Source organism: Oryctolagus cuniculus, chromosome 5 (assembly GCF_051225735.1).
Source record: "Oryctolagus cuniculus isolate XC-2025 breed Fujian yellow rabbit chromosome 5, ASM5122573v1, whole genome shotgun sequence".
Lineage (NCBI taxonomy): Eukaryota > Metazoa > Chordata > Mammalia > Lagomorpha > Leporidae > Oryctolagus > Oryctolagus cuniculus.
In genome coordinates, this window is record NC_142871.1 from 123,835,483 (window position 1) to 123,858,971 (window position 23,489).

General features: G+C 44.1%; 1 protein-coding gene across 5 annotated transcripts in view; it reads left to right on the forward strand.

Annotated features, from left to right (window-relative positions):
* The window catches only part of RCAN2 (regulator of calcineurin 2), a 306,708-nt gene that overhangs the window by 262,028 nt on the left and 21,191 nt on the right, over positions 1-23,489 (forward strand). For all 5 annotated transcript variants that reach the window (XM_051855661.3, XM_070074028.2, XM_070074029.2 and 2 more), the window contains 2 exons: positions 10,892-11,065; positions 12,656-12,827. In XM_051855661.3, the coding sequence (XP_051711621.1) occupies positions 10,892-11,065; positions 12,656-12,827 (346 nt within the window). The remainder of the gene's footprint in view (positions 1-10,891; positions 11,066-12,655; positions 12,828-23,489) is intronic.

The following is a 23,489-nucleotide window of genomic DNA, read 5'->3' on the forward strand; positions in this document are numbered from 1 at the left end:
ACTGTTTCACTTTTCAGCAGGTGCTGGGAGGTATTATCTGGCAGATGAGAGCTTTGTGATTTTGAGACAAGCTGAATTTCTTATTAAGATAATTGATATCCACAGGGATCATAAGTGTGAAAATTGAATGATACATAAAAGCATGTGGAGCCATGTAGAATGCACAAATAGGCACCTTGGACCTCTATAGCAGATGTTGCATCAAGGATGAAACTGTGCTTTTGGGTTGACAAGGAAGGCTGCTGTCCTTGTTCTCATTCTGGGGACTTCTCATGTCTTTGTATATTCTCAATAACACTTAATTAGTGCAAATCATTAAGCTTAATAGTTTTGATTGTGCAAAGCAGGTAACTGTGTGTAGGTGATTCACCTCTGGCTTCTAGTTGCTTCCTGGGTCATTCCAGGATAAGAATTCTAACCTCTCCTCAAGGGGCTTGCCCAGGATGCCCTGAGATAATACAAGAAGTTATTGTTACCTGCCACTTGTCTTGCTGAGCGTTAAATGGAGGGTAGTATTTTAATTGTCTAATATTTTATAAAACACTTTGGGGCTTTGCATCAACTGACTAAATGGAATCGATTGAGCACTTCTGCGGGATGCTGTGAGAGGCTATTGATTTCAAAGATCGCACTTGCTTACAGTTTGAAGGGGACCCGTAGCAGATCATCTGCTGCCTGGCTTGTGTTCTGTGCCTGCTGAGCACGGTGCTCTCCCTGTCACGCCACCTTCTTTATGAGGTCCCTGAACAGACATGTCTGCCTGGTGATAGATCAGACTCATCTTTACGCTAGAGACACTGTAAATTGCATAACTGATGGTAGTTACTTAATCTTGTTAGTTTTGAGAAAGAATAGGCAAAATTTTTCAACCATAGTCAATGTTTAAGACCCTAAGAGGGACAATGCCATGTCACAGTAGGTTAATCCTCTGCCTTTGGTGCCGGCATCCCATATGGGCACTGGTTCATGTCCCAGCTACTCCACTTCCAATCCAGCTCTCTGCTATGGCCTAGGAAAGCAGTAGAAGATGGCCCAAGTCTTTGGGCCCCTGCACCCATGTGGGAGACCTGGAATAAGCTCCTGGCTCCTGGCTTCAGATTGGCACAGCTCCAGCCATTGCGGCCATTTGGGGAGTGAACCAACATATGGAAGACCTTTCTCTCTGTCTCTCCCTCACTGTCTGTAACTCCACCTCTCAAATAATAAATAAAATCTTTTTTAAAAAAAACCCTGAGAAGTGTTTTGACATTTCTGAACACTTTCTTCCCTCTCATTTATATGTGTACCCTCTTTTTCCCTTTTGTTCTATTCAATGTTACTTTGCCCATATATCTTGATTAACCATGTCTGAGTCTTTCTAAAATATGAAGCACAAATAATAAATGATAGCAGAAATAAAGTGAGAGGACTTAAAGGAAATTCTAGTTGCATCTCCAAATAAAGTATATGTCTCTAATTCTTCCCAAACCACTCAAGAAAAGGAAATACACCAAAATGTAAAAAATTATAAATACAAAAGTGTTCATATTTTATATAATTATGCAATTATTTTAAATACGGCATGAGTTAGGCTTGGATCAGTGTTCTTAATAAACAGCCATTTCACAATTTTACAAATTTCAAAAGTGTCATTGTATATATTTTGTAGTCCTTGCTATATAAATGATAAAACTCAGAAAAAATGATGAAGGTAAAGAATCACATTACTCCTGGATAACAACCAGCCCAGCTGTGTGTGATCTGACCACCTGTCCCCCTAGGTCACCATTACCTGGCTCTGCTCTGCCTTTCTGGTTTCCCTTGTTACCTGTATCTTATCTACCCCTAAGGGTGCTGGTTTCTTGGGTGCCCTCCATTCACACAATGCCCTTTGCTATGTTCCTGTCATCCAGTCCCACTCTTCAGCCCTGGTCCATGCTTTTCCTGCCAAATCTTTGTCTAACCTCTCCCAATTTCTTCTCTGGAGCTCCTTGGTAATTGTTCCAGAGTACAATTTGTGTTCTAAAACAATTCCAGCTTCTGACTTATCATGGCGTGACTTAGGATTTTTCAGCTGTATGATGGTGTCAGAGCAATCTGTATCCCAGAACTCAACTTTCAAGCTTTGAATGGTGGCCTCTTCCCAGACTAGTGGTGTGTATGCTCTCTCATGATGTTGGGCATGGCAGCTCCCAGTCAGTCCCAGATCATGAGGAGTGTACTATGTTGCTAAGCTGGGATGGTCAGTGAATTGGGTGAGTCCAATGCATTTTCCACTTAGTGTTCTCAACGTATGACATGTACCCAATTCTAAGTCAAGGAGTACCTGAACTGTATAATTGCTCCTTACTGAATCCTGAATTGCTCTTGGCAATGCTTATTCCCTAGCAATTGCCAGTTCCCCTCATCTCAAAGCCAGGATTTGAGGCTGCAGAAGTCCCTTGCTGATGCTTCTAGACTGCTGTTCCATCACTTTCTGTAGATAAACTTTTCTCTGAAGCCTGTTCGCCCAAGTTGCTCTGTCCTTCCTCCATCTGCTCACCACATGCCTGATCTCCAGGCCACTCTTCCAGATTTCTTGTGTGGTTCATCTCCTGACATGCCCTCTGTTTCAGTTCATCATCCCCAGGTGGTGACCATCCCTTCCTCTGGCCTCACTATTCTTTGATCTCTGCTCCCATCATCAACTCATCATACATCAAGCTCCGTGACTAATGTTGGATCTTGGAGCACCTAATGCCGAAAACTTATGAAACCTTGAACAGAAATTTCCCTTTTGGGTCCACATTGTTTTACCCTTCTACATCTCGCACTAAACTTACTCTTCTTGCTCAGCAAGACACTCAAACCCCCCTCTCCACATTCTTCCAGGCTCATGTGACTCTGCTGCCTGCTTCTTCACTCAGCAGCTCTCATAGTTGATGATGGTGATTCCCCACTTGCCAGACCTTTCAACTATTCCTTCATCCTTATTCCTGTTTCTCTTTCTCTCTCCCTCTCCCTCCCTCTCTCTCTCTCTCTCTCTCTCTCTCACACACACACACACACACCTGTCTTGAACACACCACCATAGAATGACCCAGATGTGCATGTCTTGCTCTCCTGGTGTGTAAAATGGCATAATTATGTCATCTGACTCTACTGAAAGTGTATAATTCTCAAATTCAATTGGTTCCTTAATACTGTGTGTCTGTTATTTCTTAGGACTATTGTAACAAAACCCCACTCAGTGGCTTCAAACAACAGAAGTTTATTGTTCCACGATTTTGGAGAACAGAAGTCAAAAATCAAGGTGCAGGCAGAACCATGCTCTCTCTGAAGCCCATAGGAGACTCTTACCTGGCCTCTGCCTAACTTCTGGTGGTCTGCTGGCAGTATTTGGCAGTTTCTGGGCTTACAGATGCATCACCCCAGTCTTCTGTTGCTATATGCTACTCTCCCTATGTGTGTTTTCTCACAGATATTTTCTAAATATTTATTTAGAAGCCAGCACTGTGGTGTGGTGGGTAGGACCACTGCCTGTGCTGCCAGCATCCTGTGTAGATACCCATTCTGGTCCCTGGCTGTTCCATTTCTGATCTAGCTCTCTGCTGTGGGCTAGGCGGGCAGTGGGGGATGGCCTGGGTCCTTGGGCCCCTGCACCCATGTGGGAGACTTGGAGGCAGCTCTGGGCTCCTGGATTCAGATCGGTACAGCTCTGGCCATTTGGTCAATTGGGGTGTGAGCCAGCAGATAGAAGATCTCTGCCTCCGATTTATTTATTTATTTATTTATTTATGGGTGAGGGAGAGAGAGAGAGAAAATCTCATCTGCTGGTTCATTCACCAAATGGCCGATGAAAAGCCAAGATTCAGGAGCTTCCTCTGGGTCTCCCTCATCGGCGCAGGGGCCCAAGCACTTGGACCATCTTCTGCTGCCTTCCAGGCATAATCAGTAGGGAGCTGGATTGGAAATGGAACAGCTGGGACACAAACCAGCACCCATATGGGATACCAGCACTGCAGGTGCCAGCTCCCCTGCAGAGGTTTTCTTATAATGACATAAGCCATATTGGATTTGAGTCCCACCTCACTGCAGCATGATCTCATCTTAACTAATTACATCTACAAATATCCTATTTCCAAATAAGGTCACATTCTGAGGTACTGAGGATTAGGAATTCAATGTCTATATTTTTGGGGGACCCAGTTCACTGCATAGCACTGTCATTTATCTCAACACCCCCCCTCCCATTGACTCTCTTCACCACTGTGGCTGTCTTAAATCTTCTTCATGCTCCTCTAGCCCCCAAACCCCCTTCATTTCCCCACTCAGATGGAAGACTTCACTTTGAACTTCATTCTAGAAAAAAGGGCCATTTTTAGTTGGGCTTGCTGCACTTCCAAACTCAGCTATCCTTACCTTGTCACCTCCTCCCTCCCAGGAATAAATCACCACCACACCAACTATTACCTCTTGCCTGTCTCTTCTCACCCTGCAATAGTTTTATTTCTTCAACCAATATGTGTCTTCCCACACTACTAAAACTCTCCTTGTGACCCAGACTTCCTGTGTGGTTATCATTCCATCTTTCTTTTTCATTGCCAAGTTTTCTTTCTCCAACTTTTTCCCTGCCATCTACTTCTCAACCTATAATATTTTTTATTCACCTCCACCTGGGTTCAGGCAGCACTCAGTGAGATCAGCAACATTCTCACGTTTGCCAAGACCAAGGTGTGCCCATCTTCATTCCATTTGGCCTCCCTGATGCATTCAGTACCACTGTCCTCACATTTCCTTGAGTGGTAGCTCCTCTCTGTTAGGTGGTATCCTTAAGGTTTGCCAAGACCAAGGCGTGCCCATCTTCATTCCATTTGGCCTCCCTGCTGCATTCAGTACCACTGTCCTCACATTTCCTTGAGTGGTAGCTCCTCTCTGTTAGGTGGTATCCTTAAGGTTTGCCAAGACCAAGGCGTGCCCATCTTCATTCCATTTGGCCTCCCTGCTGCATTCAGTACCACTTTCCTCGCATTTCCTTGAGTGGTAGCTCCTCTCTGTTAGGTGGTATCCTTAAGGTTCTCACTAGACCTCATGTCTTTGCCCCCAAGACAACTGAGTCCCTACTTGTTCTGAGTTTCTATATTATAGCCATTTTCAAAGTGTGGTTTATAGATACTTAGGGGTTCCAAAGATCATTTCCCATGAAATCAAACCTATTTGCATGACAATACTAAGAACTCATTTGCTTTTTCAACTGTGTTGATGTCTACACCTATTATAGAAAAGCAATGATGGTTAAGACTGCTGAAACTTTAGTAGGAATCAGTGCAGTGGCATTCTTCACAGCTACACATTTGGTTAAAAATAAAAGGAAAAATAAGAAAGGAAATCACATTTTTACTAAGAATGTTCTTGGTAGAGCAGTAAAAGTTATTAATTTTATAAACTATTCTTGAGCACATGCATTTTTTTTTTTTTTTTGGACAGGCAGAGTGCACAGTGAGAAAGAGAGACAGAAAGAGAAAGGTCTTCCTTTGCCGTTGGTTCACCCTCCAATGGCCGCCGCTGCTGGTCGCTGCGGCTGGCGCACCGCGCTGATCCGATGGCAGGAGCCAGGTACTTATCCTGGTCTCCCATGGGGTGCAGGTCCCAGTCACTTGGGCCATCCTCCACTGCCTTTCCGGGCCACAGCAGAGAGCTGGCCTGGAAGAGGGGCAACCGGGACAGAATCCGGTGCCCCAACCTGGACTAGAACCCGGTGTGCCGGTGCCGCAAGGCAGAGGATTAGCCTAGTGAGCCGCGGCGCCGGCTGCACAAGCATTTTTAATATTATGAATAGCAAAATGGGGGGGCTGTACATTGGCAGTTGGGCCTAAACACAACATTTGACTCAGAAACTTCAACAGCTGAGGCACTTCTTTTTCTCATGGAACATCATTTTGACTTGAAAGAACAATGGACATGCAAACTGTGGTTATGCACACCTAGGTTTTAGGCAGGTGTTTTCTCCGGCATGAATGGGGTAGATCTGTTACCGCTATGAAAATAGCTGGCAGTGTTTGTTCATGATAAAGAATGGGCTTTCAAGCAAAATATTAGAATTTTGGAAAACTTGAATCCACTAATGGGCTTTTGGCAACTGTACAATATCTAAAAGACTTTTTGGTAAGATGGCAATAGTACTAAGCATGATTTTTTTTAAAATATTGTGCAATGGAATTGGCCAGTTTGGAAAGGCTGTATAACTCAGAGACCCATTTTTTTTTTTTTCAAAATGATCAATGCACACTATTACAAAATCACATATGAGTAAAAAATCAACTCAAAGCACAAAATATATAAATGGATTTAATGTAATCAAATAAACTGTTATTTGATTATGGCTTCAAATTCAATGTTGCAATACACTTTATCAAAATTCAACAAGTTTTTTAAAGTATCAAGGAAGAACATTCATAATTATTTTTAAAGATTTATTTATTTGAAAGTCAGAGTTATAGAAACAAAGATCTTCTATCTACTGGTTCATTCCCCGTATGGCCCCAACAGCTAGGACTAGGCCAGGCTGAAGCCAGGAGCTTCTTCATGTGGGTGCAGGGGCCCAGGTACTTTGGCCATCTGCTGCTACTTTCCCAGGTGCATTAGCAGGGAGCTGGACTGTAAGTGGAGCAGCCAGGACTCAAACTGGCACCCATTTTGGATGCTGACACTGCAAAAGGCGGCTTAACCTGCTGTATCACAGCAGTGGCCCCAACATTCATAATTATTTGAAAGGCTAGTAACACACTGCTACATATTTGGATGTGGCCAGTTTTGTATCCTTTGCTCAAAAATATAGTGCAGCAGATTGAATGCGGAAGCAGGAGTAGAAGATTCCAGGCGTCTTCTATGAAGTCAGAAATTAAAGAGACTAGCCAAAATGTGAGACAATGCCAGTCTTCTCACTACATCTTTGTTTTGGAAAAAAAGTCACTTTTTTTTTTTCATTAAAATAGTTTGATTTGCTAATGTGGGTTTTAGCTATCAATGTTCATTGTACTACAAAAGTTCTTTAGGATTCTCAGTAATTTTTATGAGTATAAAAATGTCCTGAGGCCAAAGAACTTAAGATTGCTCTTATAGAACTTTATTCAAACCAGAGCCTACCCAGAAAGTGAACTAATGAGGAAATGGGGAATTTCTTGGATTGGTGGGTTAGCAAACTGGAGAAAACTAACGGCCTGAGGACAACAAAATGTCACTGTGTGCCTTTTGGGAACCTGGGCATCAGCACTGTACATGTGCCGTGATGGCAGGTGGCACTGCCCAGTGACACAAATCTTTTTGCTATCCCTGAAACTCCCTCTTTCCATATCAGTGTTTTGCCTACGAATACATCTGATGAGCTCTTCCTGCCTCTAACCAGTTGGGCCTGGTATCCTGTGTCCTCAGCAGATGAAATGTTTGTAATGTGACTAATGGAAACAAAAATATAGATGGCCAATAAGTCCCCAGTTCTTGGCCAGCTGTCACTCACTGTAATTGCAAGTTCCCAAAAGAACTGTACAGAGAGGACATGCCAAGTAAATACCAGCTGTTTGTTATTATTATCATTGTAAACTTTAAGTGCCAGGCCAGTGAAAATCTAAGCCTCCAAGTTCTGGGCTGTACCCTTGATTTGAGGCAAGAGCTCTTTTTCTTGTTGGCTTATGCTCCAAACAAGGGATATGAAAGAGGTTTATGTCAATGGCCAACTTCAGCTTGATGGTTGTAGGGGCCCAGAGCTCTTTTTTCAGCACAAGTGGAGAAGACAATTGTAATCAGCTATTGCTGCCTGCCAGCATTCCCAAGGGAGGCAGAACCTAGGCCGTTTACTGTGACCCTTCCCCAAAGCCTAAAACCTGGACTTTTCTTAATATTCATTTAGTTTCATCTACTTGAAAGACAGAGTGATGGGGGTGGGGAGGGTGATGGAGAAGGGTGTATAAGAGAGAGGAAGAGGAAGGAGAGGAGAGAGAAATTAGTGAATCAAAATATTCCGTCCACTGGTTCACTCACTCCCCAAATGCCCACAACAGCCCGAGCTGGGCCAGGCTGAATCCAGGAGCACAGAGCTCCATCTGGATCTCCAAATTGGATTATGAGACCCAAAGTACTTGAGTCATCATCTGCTGTCTCCAAGGATGTGCTAGCAGGAAGCTGAATCAGAGGTGGAGGTGGCAGAACACAAACCATCACTCTGAAATGGGCTGATGGCATCCACAATGCCTATGTTAAAATGTAGACTTCTTGATTCCTTTCTCTTGATCCAGACTCTGGAGCCCCACAACTCTGATAAAGTGAGATGTGAGGCAGATAAAAGAAACATAAAATGAAAAGTGCACCTCTTCTTCAAAGCTGGCCTTACCTGCCCATGCTCAGGCCTTGGAGTAGCATTAAGGTGAGACTCCCAAACTGAAACTGGGAAAACATTACAGCTGCAGTGGGCACACCAGGATGTTGTCCTAAGGAATATCATCCTTTACCCAGAAACAAAAGCTCTTAGTCTCTTTATGCCTGCCCTTCCTGAACACGCCCCTGAATGAATCAAACCACGAGCTGCAATTAGACCAGCTCAGCGTCCTCTCACTGTGAAGAGACAGAAAACATTTTATTACTGGGGGAAAACACAGCCTTGTTGGGAAAGAATCCCATAATGAGCCCCCTTGGAGTGGTAGCTGAAGCCTCAGGGCTGGGAGTTGGCTGATCCCAAGCTTTAGAAATGGGAGAAAAAGTTACCCTGCATAAAACAAGGAAGGAGTCTTGTTTTGCTCTTGATAGGGAGAGGGGAATAAGAACAGAGCCTGAAAAGGGGAAAAAGAACCTCCCTCAAAGCTCCATTAATAAGGTTCCTGAAACAAAACAAAGGCTTTGGATACATTATTTGAGGTCGTTGGACTAGATTTAATGGTATACAAGAGAAAGAATGTGCAGGCACAGGAGCCACAAATGACAGAGAATACAGAAGGCCAGAGCCAGAGTTGTTCTCAGAAATGGGCAGCAGGGTTTGGAAGGATGTAGGCAGGGACATGAGGATCGAGAACTTGAGCCAAATCCCTCTAGATGCCCGACAGGCAGGCAGTCCACCCCTCCCTGACACCTGAGTGGCTCTTCCCACAAGCCCACATCACCAGGCTGATTCTTATAATGTGTGACCTTTCAGTCTTGAGTCAGTTTACTGCTACCAATCTCTTCCTGTCAAGCTATCAGTGTAAATTTTTCACATAGTTGGAAGGTCTCTGAAGTGAGGGCCACAAGGGCTGTGGTCTGATCGTGGCTCTGCCACTGATTGTCCACATATCCACGGTTGGGTCCTTATTGCTTCATACTTTAGAGTCCTGATTCATAAAATGCTATAGGGTAGTTGAGGGGGAAAGTCGACTTCATCATCTCTAAGGCTGATTTCAAGATCAGATTCTGTGAAATCTTAGTGTTAGCATTTCATGCATCTCCAGTCCCACTTGGACCCTTGTGACAAAATATTTCTTACTGGTAAAAGAATTTTTTTTTAAATAGAACTTATTTCCTTAGTGGCATTTTCTTCATTAATAATACACAAAAGCTTAACATGAACTGGTTTTCTTATAAGGATTTTTTTAAAGATTTTATTTTAAAGGCAGAGTGAGAGAGAGGGGAAGAGGAAGAGAGATCTTCCATCTGTAGATTCCTTCTCCAAATGTCTGCAATAGTCAGGGCTGGGCCAGGCTGAAGCTAGGAGCCAGGAACTCTATCCTGGTCTCTCAGGTGGGTATCAGGGACCCAATACTTAGGTCACCATCTACTGCTTTCCTGAGTGTGTAAATAGGAAGCTTGATCAGAAGTGGAGCAGCCAGGACTTGAACTGGTACTCCAATAGAGGATGCCTAAGTCATAACAATGGTTTAGCCCACTTTGCGACAACATTAGGCCCATAAGGATTTTTTCCTCAAGGCAAAGAGAAGCAAGACAGATGGTGTTAATAGACATATTTCTTGATTCTCTCATTTTCCCTTTATGCCTTCTGGGTGTTCTTTTGTTGTGTCTGTCATGTTAGATTGTTAGTTCACTGAGGGTTGAAATAATATGATATTCATCTGTGGATCCTAGTACAGCCTAAAGAGTGACCATCCATGTACAAAGTGAGCATTTACTAAATCTGAAATATTTTATTGGATGGAAGTTGTGATTGTTTTGTATTTTCATGGGATTGGCTGTGTTGCAGGAATAAAATAATCACCAAATCTCAGTGTGTTAATGTAATAGAGGACTGTTTTCAAGGGAAACTTGGCTAAAGAATGGGGTAGAGGCAAGGAGAAAGCTCTTTCTACTGTAATGGCCAATCCGGGCCAAAGGCAAGGAGAATCTGGGTTTTGACAGCTGGATTATCTGGGATACATGGCCACTCAGAGAAAGAGGCTGAAAAAAATTACTCAAGAGCCCTTTCCTGCCTGATGCTCGTGTTTCGTGGATCAGGACCAATGGCCTCGGTGCCAGTGGGATTCTGTATCTGCAGGCAGGAAAGTGCCCCCAAGTTTGGGAACTGCTAATAATATTTACCACATGCTTTACTCAGTAGCTCTGATATTTTGGAGAAGATGGGCTCCTTGAGAACCTGATGATGGGCTCTGATCCCTCTCCCCAGAGAAAACACACATACACACAGGTACTCGGTGTGTTGTGCGATTTTCTCAATGAGCTACCTGCACTTTCAACCCTATTCACTAGTCAACTACAGATTCCTGGACTGAGGTTATGAGTTCTTTGAGTGAATCCACAGGCATGGTTAGAACCTGGCAGCAGACCAAGACGTGACAAATATAGCACCAGGGTTTTATCTATTAAAAACAAATGCCTAAATACATAGGCTGTTTCTATCAGGCCTGGCATCCTATAAAACATTTGACCATGAATGTTGGCTTGTGTTTGTCTTTATCAGGAGAAGTTTGAGGGGCTGTTCCAGGCTTATGATGACTGCGTGACCTTCCAGCTGTTTAAGAGCTTCAGACGAGTCCGAATAAACTTCAGCAACCCTAAATCAGCAGCACGGGCCAGGATAGAGCTTCATGAGACCCAGTTCAGAGGGAAAAAATTAAAACTCTATTTTGCACAGGTAAGATAAATCTTCACCAAAGTTATTGTTCACCCTCCATTATTCTTTGTCGCCTAAAAAATGTAAAAGGAGACTGTCTACTTTCAGACTGGCTTGTGGTCTATAATTAGTTCACTGACAAATGAACCTGTATCATGAGCCTCAGAAAGGGACAGCTTGGTGCTTTAGGAAGCAGTCTCTGAGCAGTGACAACCTGGGCTTTAACCAAGGCAAGTTACAGGACCACGCAGGGGCTGTTTTCTCATCAGTTACAGTGGGCATGATGAGGAGATAAACCCTCCAGACATTGCTGGAAGGATTAAGTGAATTACTGTATACTAAAACCTAATCACACTACCCATAAGCTTCCTTTCACAGTTATAATTAAAACCTAGATGGTAATTTTAGTGGACTACATAACCTTTCCAATGATTTCTGTCCATGAGAAAAGGCAACAGACATATGGAAATTAATTTCGTGTTTTGTTTCAGCAAAAATAAATCCTGGCTATTCCAGTAAGGGATAGGTAGTTCTTGGCGATGCCCATGAGATTCACAGCAAGGGACAATCTACAACGTTCCATCAGAGCCTCGCCTCACCACTAGATCTCTGATCCATCTCTCACATCATCTGAAAGCATGAGTTCAACCCATAGAGATGCCATAGGGCAAAGAACACAAACCATCACCTCAAACCCAAGTTCAAATCCTGCCACTGCTGATAATTTGTGTGACTTGGACAAAGTTCAGTTTCCTCGTGCATTAAAACCTCAGTTTATTCCTTAAAAAGCAAAACTCTGACCGACTCATTATCTAACCCAACAATTCTGCTAGGTATTGAAAATAGGTACTCAAATACATGCATACTCATGTTCACAGAATAAGTTTGACGGTACACAAAAGGTAAAACAACCCAAATGTCTATCCACAAATGAGTAGATAAGCCACTTGTTATGTAATATATCCATATGAATAATATTATTCAGTCTTAAAAAGGAATAAAATACTAATAGTTGCTACAGCGTATGATTCCATTTGCATGAAATACACAAGATAGGTAAATTTAGACAGAAAGCAACTTAGTGGTTACCAGGGGCTAGTGGGAGGTGGGAATGGCAGTAGCTGTTCAATGGGTAAGGAGTTTCCTTTGCAAGTGCTGAAAATGACTTGATTTGGATAAAGGTAGTAGTTGCGCACCCCTGGGATTGTGCTAAATGCCAGTGAATTGTTAAAATGGTTGGTGTGATGTGAATTTTACCCCTAATAGGGCAAGCAGGCAAGAGGGAGATTTGTGGTGAGGCAGTGGACCAGCAACAGCAGCATCACTGAGAACTCATCAGAATTGCGAATCCCCAGTCCCCCTGAATCAGGAATGCTGGGAGTAGGACACACTGATCTGTGGGTGAGCCTTCCAGATAATTCTGAGACATGCTAATGGTTGAGCTCCACCACCTTAAGGATTCAATGAGACAATTAGGCACATGGTATGAGTAGTAACTATTATGATGGTCTAGTCCATTGGTTCATCTGTCACAGGCTGAGGATGAAACTCCATGTCTTATGAGGCATCTGAAACCATACTGAATGTCTCCATGCCTACTCTGTTTGAAAGGTTCAGACTCCAGAGACAGATGGAGACAAGCTGCACCTGGCTCCCCCGCAGCCTGCCAAACAGTTTCTCATCTCACCCCCTTCATCTCCTCCTGTTGGCTGGCAGCCCATCAGTGATGCCACCCCTGTCCTCAATTACGACCTTCTGTATGCTGTGGCCAAACTAGGACCAGGTAAGCTCCCAAGCTCTTTTTTAGAAAGTAAACATCTGTCAGCCACCTAGAAAAGCCAGACAAGATTAACAAGCTTGAAATCCTGGGCTCATGGTAACATCTGCGTTTCTGATGGATTTGCTGCTCTGTGAGGACAATGAAAGGCAATGATGTTGAGAATGCAGCATCAGACTTTGCACCTCTTTAAAAGCAATCCAGGGTCCTGCGCAAAGATTCTGTCAGTGCTTGCAGCTTCTGAACTACAGAGCAGAAATTCAGATGTGACAACACTGTCTAATTCTTACAAGAGTGCTATACCACAAGGAAGTTGTTTCCTTAGGATAGGCAAAGTGAGTCCTACCTGCCAGCAGAACACTTCATTGCTGCACAGTCCAGATTTCTTGTTGCCAGGGGTGTGAGGTCACAGCCAGGAATCCTCTGCTACTGGACCATCTGTCAAAGTGAAGTCAGCCTGCAAATTCAAGTAGTTAAACCCAGGAGCCTCTAGCTTTAGGGAAATATGGTCCTTTCCTGATTTTGGCTTACATAGCTCTGGTTCACTCCTCTCAAGGCAGTGTGGTAACCCCAATAGAGAAATCGACTGACACTTTGCCCAGTGTCCTGTGGGTGGACACTTGGATAGGTTCCAGGCTTTTACTATTATAGCTAAAGCTAGAGTTAACATTTTTTTTAAGATTGATTTATTTATTTGAAAGGTGGAGTTATAGAGAGGGAAAGAGGCAAAGGCAGAGAGAGGAGTCTTCTATCTGCTAGTTCACTTCGCAAATGGCCACAATGGCCAGGGCTGAGCCAGACTGAAGGCAGGAGCCAGGACCTTCATCCGCATTTCCCACATCGATGGAGGGGTCCAAGCTCTTGGGCCATCCTCTACTGCTTTCCCAGGCACATCAGCAGGGAGCTGTATTGGAATGGAGCAGCTGGGACTCAAACCAGTGCCCATATGGGATGACAGCACTGCAGACAGTGGCTTAACCTGCTACACCACAGCACTAGCCCCATGTTAACATTCTTGAAAGTATCACTTTAGGCACTTGTCCCAATGTCCAGAAGGCTTATTGTTTTCAATTTCTTTAGATGATGCCGTCTTACACTGTAAAGCATTTTTCCCATTTTATATCAGGAGAGGAAGTAGGGGAAATTGGGGGAGGGGCACAAAAACAAGCAGTTACCAAGGTTTTTAGCGCCATGGATTATGTCTGCTTTGTGTCCTGGTGGTTCTCTTGGGTGGGAGAGAATTTTCAAAATATAATCCCCATGTCCAGACCCCACCCTAGAGGTTCTAATTTATTTGATCTGAGATCAAGTCCACATATCAGGTTCTGTACACACACAATCTCCCAACTGCAGGTTCACTCCCCAAATTCTGGGAACAGCTGGGTCAAAGCTAGAAGCTGAGAACTCAGTCCAGCTATCCTACATGGGTAGCAGGAACCCAACCACTTGAACCATCACCTACTGCCTCTCAGGGTGCATATTAACAAGGAGCTGAAATCAGGGGCAGAGCAGAGAATTGAACCCAGCCACTCTAATAAGGGACACTGGCATCCTACGTCATGTCTTAACCACAAAGCCAATATCTACCTTTTAAAAGCTCCCTAGTTAATTATTTTTTAAGATTTATATATTTATTTGAGATGCAGAATGACATAGAGATGGAGGAGAGAGAGAAAAGAGATCTCCCATCCACTGGTTTATTTCCCAAATGGCCACAATGGCCAGGGCTGGACCAGCCTGAAGCCAGGAGCCTAGCATTCCATCTAGGTCAGCCTTGTGAGTGGCAGTAGCCCAAGTATTTAAACCATCTTTCCCTGTTTTCCTAGGTGCTTTAGCAAAGAGCTGGGTCAGAAGCAGAGCAATCAGAGCTCAAACTGGCACTCCCCCGCAGGCCATGGCTTAACCCACTGCTACATGACACTGACCCCCTAGCTAACTCTAATATACAGATAAATTCAAGAGCCACTGGTAGCCAAGTGCCAAATATCAGGAATGATAAACTTAAATCTTTGAAGTAAGAAATACTGGTAGAAACTTTTTTATTTATTTGAAAGGCAGAGCAACAGAGAAGAGAGGAGACACAGAAAGATCTGCCATCCACTAGTTCACCCACCAAATGGCTGCAATAGCCAGACGTGGGACAGACCAAAGCCAAGAGCCAGCAACTCTATATAAGTCTGCCATTGTGGGTGGCCAGGACCTAAGTACTTGGGACATCTTTGGCTGCCCTTCTAGGTACATTATCAGGAAGCTGGATCAGAAGCAGAACAGCTAGGATCTGAGCTGACACTCCAGTGAGATACCAGTGTTGCAACTGGTGGCTTAACCCACTGCACCAGAACACCAGCCCCACTACCAGTATTTCTTAGTGTGGTCAGGAAAACATCTGGCCCAGAATCATCCACCCAGGAAATGTGCAGTTTCAGTAACCACACATGTTCATTCTTACATACACTGACATTTTGAGAACCCTGGGAATTAGAGTGACCAATTAACTGTCTGGGTTTTTCCAGAACTGAGTGGTCCCTGGAATGCAGGACTTTTAGGGCTCAAGCACAGAAATTCCCAGGGAGAGCTGCTCACCCTATAGGTTGTTGAAGTTAGAGATCTGATTAGAGATTTGATTAATCAGTACTCCCTGCAGGAGAACTGCTGGCTGCCACATATGTGGCCTAAAGTTAAATTAGAGCAATCTTATGTCAAGCTGCTCAAGTCACTGAGCTTCTGGACCTGCCACCCAAGGCCTGAATACCCACCACCTTCAGGGGTATTCAGTGGGTATTCAGCATAAGCAGTTAAGGCACCTCTTGAGATGCCCACATCTTACATCTGAGTGTCTGGGCTCAAGTCCCAGCTCTGCTCATAACTCTAGCTTCTTTCTGACACACACTCTGGAGGCAGCAGGTGCTGGCTCAAGTAGTTGGGTCCCAACCAGCCACAGGGGAGGCCTGGATTGAGTTTCTGGCTCTTGGCCTGGCTGTTGTGGATATTTGGGGAATGAACCAACAGTTGAGAGTCTATCTCCTCTCTCCCACCCTCTCTCACAAATAAATTATTTCTTAAAAAATGGCCTTTTGGGTCATCCTCACAGAGCCTTTGTGAAAATCAAGGTGTTTAAGAAGGATTCATGAAAGAAGCAATATAATAAGGGAGGTGTTTGTGAAATAAGATTTCCTTGAGCGTCTAGCTCCCACACACAGAATCCTGAGCTCTTGCACCATCCAGGGCAGTCATGTTTGTGATATGCTTCAGCTTGGTGGAGTGTTTGAAAGAAACAGAGCCTGCTCAAGTCAAGCTGTGTGAAGCTGTTTCCCATGGCAACTCAGGGCATTTCAGAAACAGCCAAGCATACCCCAAGCAAATGGACTGATCCTGGCCATTGATCTTGGATCTGCCAGTTTGACTGCTGTACACACACAGTGACCAGAGGCAGGAGAGCTATTGTGGAAGTTAGCACACAGAGCTCTTCATAGTGTTGTTAAGGTCACAGCTGGAGGGTGGAGGAGTTACTGGCTCAAATGCATTTTCTGGACAGGAAACCAAGGTCAAGAGAGGTGGCAAATGACTTGCCAGTGACAGACCCAGGGCTTCCCACTTCACTATTCATTAAGGAGGTCCAGGTTACCTCTGACTTTCGGATCATTGTATCCCAGCTCACCCCTGGTCCACTCACTGGGAGCTGTAAGCACAGTAAAATTCAAATCATTCTTGATCAAGAACATAAAAGCATATTAATTTGTGGGCAGTACTCACAAGTTTGATGCAGAGGTGTCAGTATTGTGGTACAGTGGGTTAAGCCAACCACTTACAATACCTGCATCCCTTACTGGAGCACTGGTTCAAGTCCTGGCTGCTCCACTTCCACTTTAGCTTCCTGCTAATGTACCTGGGAAAGCAGCAATTGATGATGGGCCCCTGCCACCCATCTGGGAGACCAGGCTGGAGTTCCTGGCTCCTGGCTCCTGGCTATAGGCTGGTCCAACCTCAGTTTTTGTGGCCATTTGAGGAATGAACTAGTGGATGGGAGACCTCTTTTTTCTGTCTTTCCCTATCACTCTTTCAAATAAATGTCTTTACAAAAAAAATCTGATACAGAGCAAAAGTAAGGGTACATCTTGGGCACTGTAAGTGGCTTATGAAGAGTACCACCAGGGCCAAGTGTGACCCAGGACTGATACAGGCCCAAGGGATAGATGGAGTGGCAGTTAGGCCCATGAAAGGGACGCTCGCAGAGCCTGCACACAGACAAGAAGATGGGAGGAAATGATCTTAAAGAGATAGGGAAAAAAGATTTCATTTTTAGCTTTTTAACAACACTGTTAAAAATGCAATCCTTCTATCTAATTGTGCTCTAGGGTCTTCACTTTCCTTTATCAAAACAAACACACCATCTGCTATTTGTAATGTGCCCTGTTCTGTGATAGGCATAGAGATAGGAACTATTACTATCCCCGTTGTACAGAGCAGCAAACTGAACTATAGAAATAGGGGTGAACTTTCCTAAGGTGGCAAGGCTCGTGGGTGGAAGAGGCAGATTTCAAATCCTGTCTCTTGTGTCTCCAGAGAATGAACTCCACTACCTGGGCAGATGGCCTCCTATGGAGAATACTGGCTGCCCGGGCTGGCTTCCGGCCAGCTCTGATGCTGGCCAAGCACTCATCCTAACCCTGAATGGTCAACTCTCTCCAAGGGCACTCTAAAGTCGAGAGCCTAGCCCCTTATCTGTGGTGTGCAAAGGAAGACCTGGGCATTGTTATGGGCAAGAGAAAATATTAAGGGTCTCCTGCTTCTTCACCATGACTGATCCATGCAATAGCTACCACCCTTGGGATGGATTTTCTGGAACATGTTTCACTCTGTTCCTTGCCAGTGAGTTGGCACTATTTCTGTTTGTTTCCCCACACCACACAGATGAATGATTTGTATTCAGCCATTGAATCGCAGATATCTCAGAGGTGGTGTCACAGGCTGTTTGAACCTCAGCATTGAGCAATGGGGCCTCACCTGATTCCTCCCCATTTGTGTCTGCTCCTTCAGTCTCCCTGTGAATCTTTGCACAAATGCTCACTTCTGGTAATGGTCATTTTTTACCATTTAGCTTACTGTTTCCTGACTTCTGGGGGAGGGGCACGAATGCTTTATTCATTTTTGTATCCCCAGGACCTGTCAGCCCCTGGCACACAGATGCTCAATGAGTGGTGGCTGAATGAATGACTGAAGACCAGCTATTAGCCTGCCTACAGATAGTTTCTTCACAGGCAAATTGTTGCTTCTTTATGGCTTTAACCAGACTGAGGCTGGCAGCACTAAATTAATGTTTTCAATAATGAGAGGACTTTCAATTTCCATTTGAAAAAAAAATGACTTAGTAGAAATCATTTTTAATCTTTTGGCAGAACCATTTCAGTAACAAATTATAACTCATTTCATGCGAAAAGATGACTACTTCTGTTCCTGAGGTACAGAAACAAACGATAATGAGGGTAGAGAAAAGCAACTTGGATGATCAAAGGAGAGGAGCTTTGCCTCAGAGCAATGAGTAACAGTGCTAAATTGGTAGGGCTGAGTGACTGAGACACAAAACTCAGAAGCTGCTGGGATAAGTCAGCATAAAGAGGAAACATAGAGCAGGGGTGCAGAACGAGGTGGGGCTAGGGCTCGGGATCACTGACCAACTCGCAGGAGACTTAACAGGTCCAGCCGCCCATAAGGTAGTGGCATGCCTCAGGCCAGCCCTAGGAGGGGAAGGACAAGGTAAAGCATGGGGAACAACAGTATCTCTTCTCTTCAAGAAAGTGACACTGGTGGTCCCCTTTCAGTGAGGAACCCATTAGCTCTTGAGAACTTCCAGAGGGGTCTTTGAAGCAAGCAGGATACAACAGTGCAATGACATAGGAACCTTGACCAAACCCAAACACGTGAGCCTCCACTGAATTCTTTGGAAATCCTTAACAAGATGTTACAGCAGGAGACAAGGACCACAGAACATTCTAGAAAGGTCTATCTCTCAGTTCTGTTTACTGTCTGGAATTATCAGAGGCACAATGTCAAACATTCTTAATCATTGTCCACTTCACTCTATGTTTTATCTATCTTTGATCCAGAAAGTAAAATAGATAAATTAGAAAACAAAAACAATGGCTTACACTTATCCATTGGACTTACTACATATGTTTTTATAGTATAAACTCTGTTGTATGAGAGAGGGGGCACTGTTCTAAACATCTTTGTATATTATCTTACTTAATGCTCACAAACATGGAGAGGTATGTTCTTGCCATCATTTATATAACTGGAAAACATTGAACCACTGAGTGGTTAAGTCACTTGCTCTAGGCTCCACTGCTGGTAAAACATGCACCTTTGTCCTTGGAAAAAATAAAACCAGAAAGAATTGAAGAGCATGCACTATAGAGGTGAAATTTTGAGAAACCAAAGAGATCTCTTGGGTAGTAAAATTAATTCCTGTAGAAGAAATTTAAGATACTTGCCAAAGGAAATTTTCACAAAACAACTTAACAAATTTGGGGCCTCTGCATTGCTTCTCTGCTTATTAGTGTCCCCAACACCACACCCAGCTCCCTAAGTTCCTTATGGTAATTCCTGTGACTTCCTTCACTCTCCAGTGGGACACACATTTGCCTTCCCCTGCTCTGCTTAAGGAGAAACTTAATCCCTCAACAAAATGGAGTCTTTGAGCCTGGTGAATCTTACAAGTCTGTCGTTCAACAGTAACCTAGACAAAATAACATGGGCTCTGACTTTGAGGGTGATGATGAATTGAATATTTTTTTCTTTGTAATGTCTATTGTTCCTAGTTCCAGAAGCAGTACAGTACTGTGTCCTTTGTTGATGTGAAACAAGCTAGAAAAAAAAAAATAAAAACCAAGGCCAGGCAAACAGCATATCCATACCAATCAGCAGAAATGGCAAAATAGAGATGTATGCTGTTCTAAACTGGCAGTAAATCGGAGGTGGGGTGTGAAATGTCAGCCTTTGTTCTGCTCTCTGGGACAGCTCTGGAAGGTCATGTTCATTGTCACTGAAAATGCCTGCAGGGAGCGATATGAAAAGTCATTGTCTATTCTCTTTTTTTCCTCCTGCTATTTTTAGCTCTTGTTAGGGAGATCAATTTTAGTTAACTGCAGAGGAAGGCTTAAAATGGTGCTTGAGTTTCAAGTTGCATTCAGCTGCTATATTTAGTCCCTCCCCCCCCCCCCCCCCCCAGTTCTCTTCTACCAAAACATGCAAGAGGAAAGCAATTTTGCTGATGTTACTGCTTGGTATATTCATCATTGCCCCCAAATGGAAAAGTATATTTCATTAATTGAGGTAACTTATAAGGAAGAAGCCTTTTCTATTCTAGGCTCTGTTTCAAACCTGGAGGAAATTCAGTTTTAAAATACAGATGAGCACCTACATTTTTTGGTGCGTGGGGGATGACTTATCTAAATCTTCCATTTCTATTCAGCACTGGTTATGTTCTGATTGCAGACGTGAAAGGCAAATAAAGCAGCAGGATGCAGGCTTCAGTTAGTTCAGTCTCTATGTGTCACTCCCCACACAAGGGACCCAGACTTGTGAGGCAGAAACACATCTTCATCATTCTCCATTTCCTTTCCAAGAATTTTCTCTGGGAAAAAAATTCAAGTGGTTTTTCTTTTCATAATTCCTTCCACAATTTATCTTCAATCACTGTTTGAGCAGCAAGATACTTCCTTATTCCACAGGTAAAATGTGCAGATTGCAGAAAAATGGAAAAGACTCATGGCCCAAAAATATGGGAAAAGATGAATTTAAAAATCCTGCCACCCTCCAAATCAGTACTTAGAAAAAAGAATCATTGTGGTGTGTATCCTTCACTCTTGTGTTGAGTATGCCTGTGGAGGTGTGTGTGTATCCCCAGAGCCATGGCTTCAGGCCCCGAAAATGGGGAGAGGCAGGACAGGGTGGTGCATTTCCAGAGAGGAAGCCGTTGCTGCTGTGTGAGCGCACACAGGGAGAGCTCTCCCAGGCAGTTTTTTCCAGTCCTGCCACTGTCCTCTTACCCAGTACGAATGCCCGCTGGCCCGGGCTTCTGCTCCCCTTCTCCTTTAGTCTGCCTCGTCCTTACCTTCCTTCTGGGGTGCAACTTCTTTGCCCCAACCATTCCACAGGTCTTTGGTCTGCCATTTCCCTCTACAAAGACTTTTAGGTCCTAAAAGTCTCAGGAGGGAGTGAAGATACATCACAACCCCTAATCCAATGTTCAAGAGAAACTTCCACCAAAACATAAGCAAATTCTCCTTTATTGAAAGGGAGTTCCCTTTCTAACAAAACTACCCTGTTCTCTCTCCCCCTCTCCCTGCTCCATTTCTCCCCTTCTTATCGGGGAGCCTTCTGTTCTCCTACTTTGCTATTTGATAAGGATCAGGACTGATGAGGACGAGGAAGGAGATCCTAATCATTCACATCACTAATATTTTCCTAAAATGACTCCATGCTAGATCTACTGAGACAGGACAGTCAGTGTGCAACCTGCCCCAGCCCAAACATGTGTTAAATGCAGAAGGCCATGCGTGGCAAACAAGAGGACTGGGTAGGGCCCATCTCTTTTCTCCAGGTCTTATGCAAGTTAGATGTGCTTGTGGAGGGGAATCAGGGAAAGTCCACAAAGGACTAAATTCCCTGGGATGTGTCTTTTAATCCTAAATCCTTCTTTCTACTTCGATGTTGAAAATAAGTTCTTTTTCCAGTTTAAAACTGATCTTGTACATAGGCAGCTATTGATCAAAATAGCTCATTTTATTTATTTTCATTTTGAGAGAGAGAACAAGAGAAATTTTCCATCCTCTGGTTCACTCCCCCAGCTAGAACAAAACCAGGAGCCAGGAACTCCATCCAGGTGTCCTATGTGGGTGTCAGGTACTCAAATACTTGAGCCATCACCACTGCCTTTCCAAACTTCCAGTTCACAGGACACAGAGCCAGGCACTCTGATATGGGATGTAGACACCCTAAGTGGCATATTGTTTAAATCTCTCTGCCATAGAGAATCCCCTCTTATTTTGTCATTGAAACTGAGACTGCAACTTGAAAAGAGACTCTCTTGCTGTAGGATGCTGATTAAAATTCAAGATGTGAGTTTGCAGCTAAGCTCCACCTTTTCTGAGCTTTGTTGCCTTGAACAAGTATTTTAACCCCTCTGTGTCTCAGCTTCCTAAACAGTAAAATTAGGTGTGGAAAGCATCAAATTAGATAATCTACATAAATCTATAATAAATCTATATTTCTAGCCTGCACATTATAAATGCTCAAGATGTATTACCTACTTATTGTCACTTGATTTTCTATTTTTTTAAAGGATTATTTACTTGAAAGTCAGAATTACAGAGAGAGAGGGAGAGACAGAGGTCTTCTATCTGTTGCTTTACTCCCCAGATGGCCAGAATGGCCAGGGCTGGGACAAGCTGAAGCCAGGAGCCAGGAGCCTTTTCAGGTTTCCCACATGGGTTCAGGGGCCCAAGCACTTGGGCCATCTTCTGCTGCCTTCCCAGGCCATTAGTAGGGAGCTACAGTGGAAGTGAAACAGCCAGGACTCAAAAGGGCACTGATATGGGATGCCAGCACTGCAGGCAGCAGCTTAACCCACTATGCAATGGTGCCAGCCTCTGTCACTTGATTTTCAAACCAGATCCTAGTCTCCCTAAAAGATCCTAGCTCTCATAGCTCAGTGTCTCTTGATGTGAAAGCCATGGTATTTTGGAGTTGCCAGTCTTACATATTGCAGTACCTTTAGCATCCCTGGGCTTCATCTACTAAATGTCAGGATCTTCCTCGAATCTAGTCCATTTGGCAACTGAAAAGCAAAAACATCCATTTACAGACACCAGTGGGGATGTAGCCTCTGTGTTTAAGAACTAGACTAATTATACTTTTTCAGCCATGACAAAGAGTGCTCAGAGAGACAGAGGCAAGGAATGCTTAGTAAGGGGTCTGAGATATGGGTGTGGGAAGGAGGGGATACAGAGAGAGGGGCTCCTGCTCACAGCTTTGCTGCTCCTCTCCCCATCCCTATACACACACACACACACACACAAACACCCCCTTTTCCCTCCCTTTGGAAAAGGAAGAAGATAAGATCACATGTCTATTCCTCTTAAATACCATTAAATAGCACATCTGGATGGGGGTGAGCAGTATAGCCTTGGGGTACTTCCTGATGTTTTCTACCTTGGCTCAGGCCTATGAGGGAATCAGCATCAGCCCTGCCAGGATTGAAAGAGTTAAAAGCTATGCTGTGTCAGGTTAGGCCGCCACTTGGGATACCCACATTCCTCATAGCAGAGTGCCTGGTTCCAGTTCTGCCTCTAAATGAGCATTCTTACTACTGCACACCCCGGGAGGCAGCAGGTGATGGCCCAAGTCTTTGGATCCCAGCCAGAGAAGTGGGAGACCCAGATGGAGTTTCTGGCTTCTGGTTTGTACCTGACCTAGCGCTGGCTGTTGAGGCATTTGCGGAGTGAGCTAGTGGGTGGAAGAGGGATCTCTCTTTCCTTCTCTGTCACTCTTTCAAATAATTATAATGAAAATTGTTTTTCAAAATGTTGGCCATTACCTGGGCAGAGGGAAGCAATGGCTTATGCCTCTACCCCTCACCCTTCTCCTACCTCTGGGGTTCAACCCTCT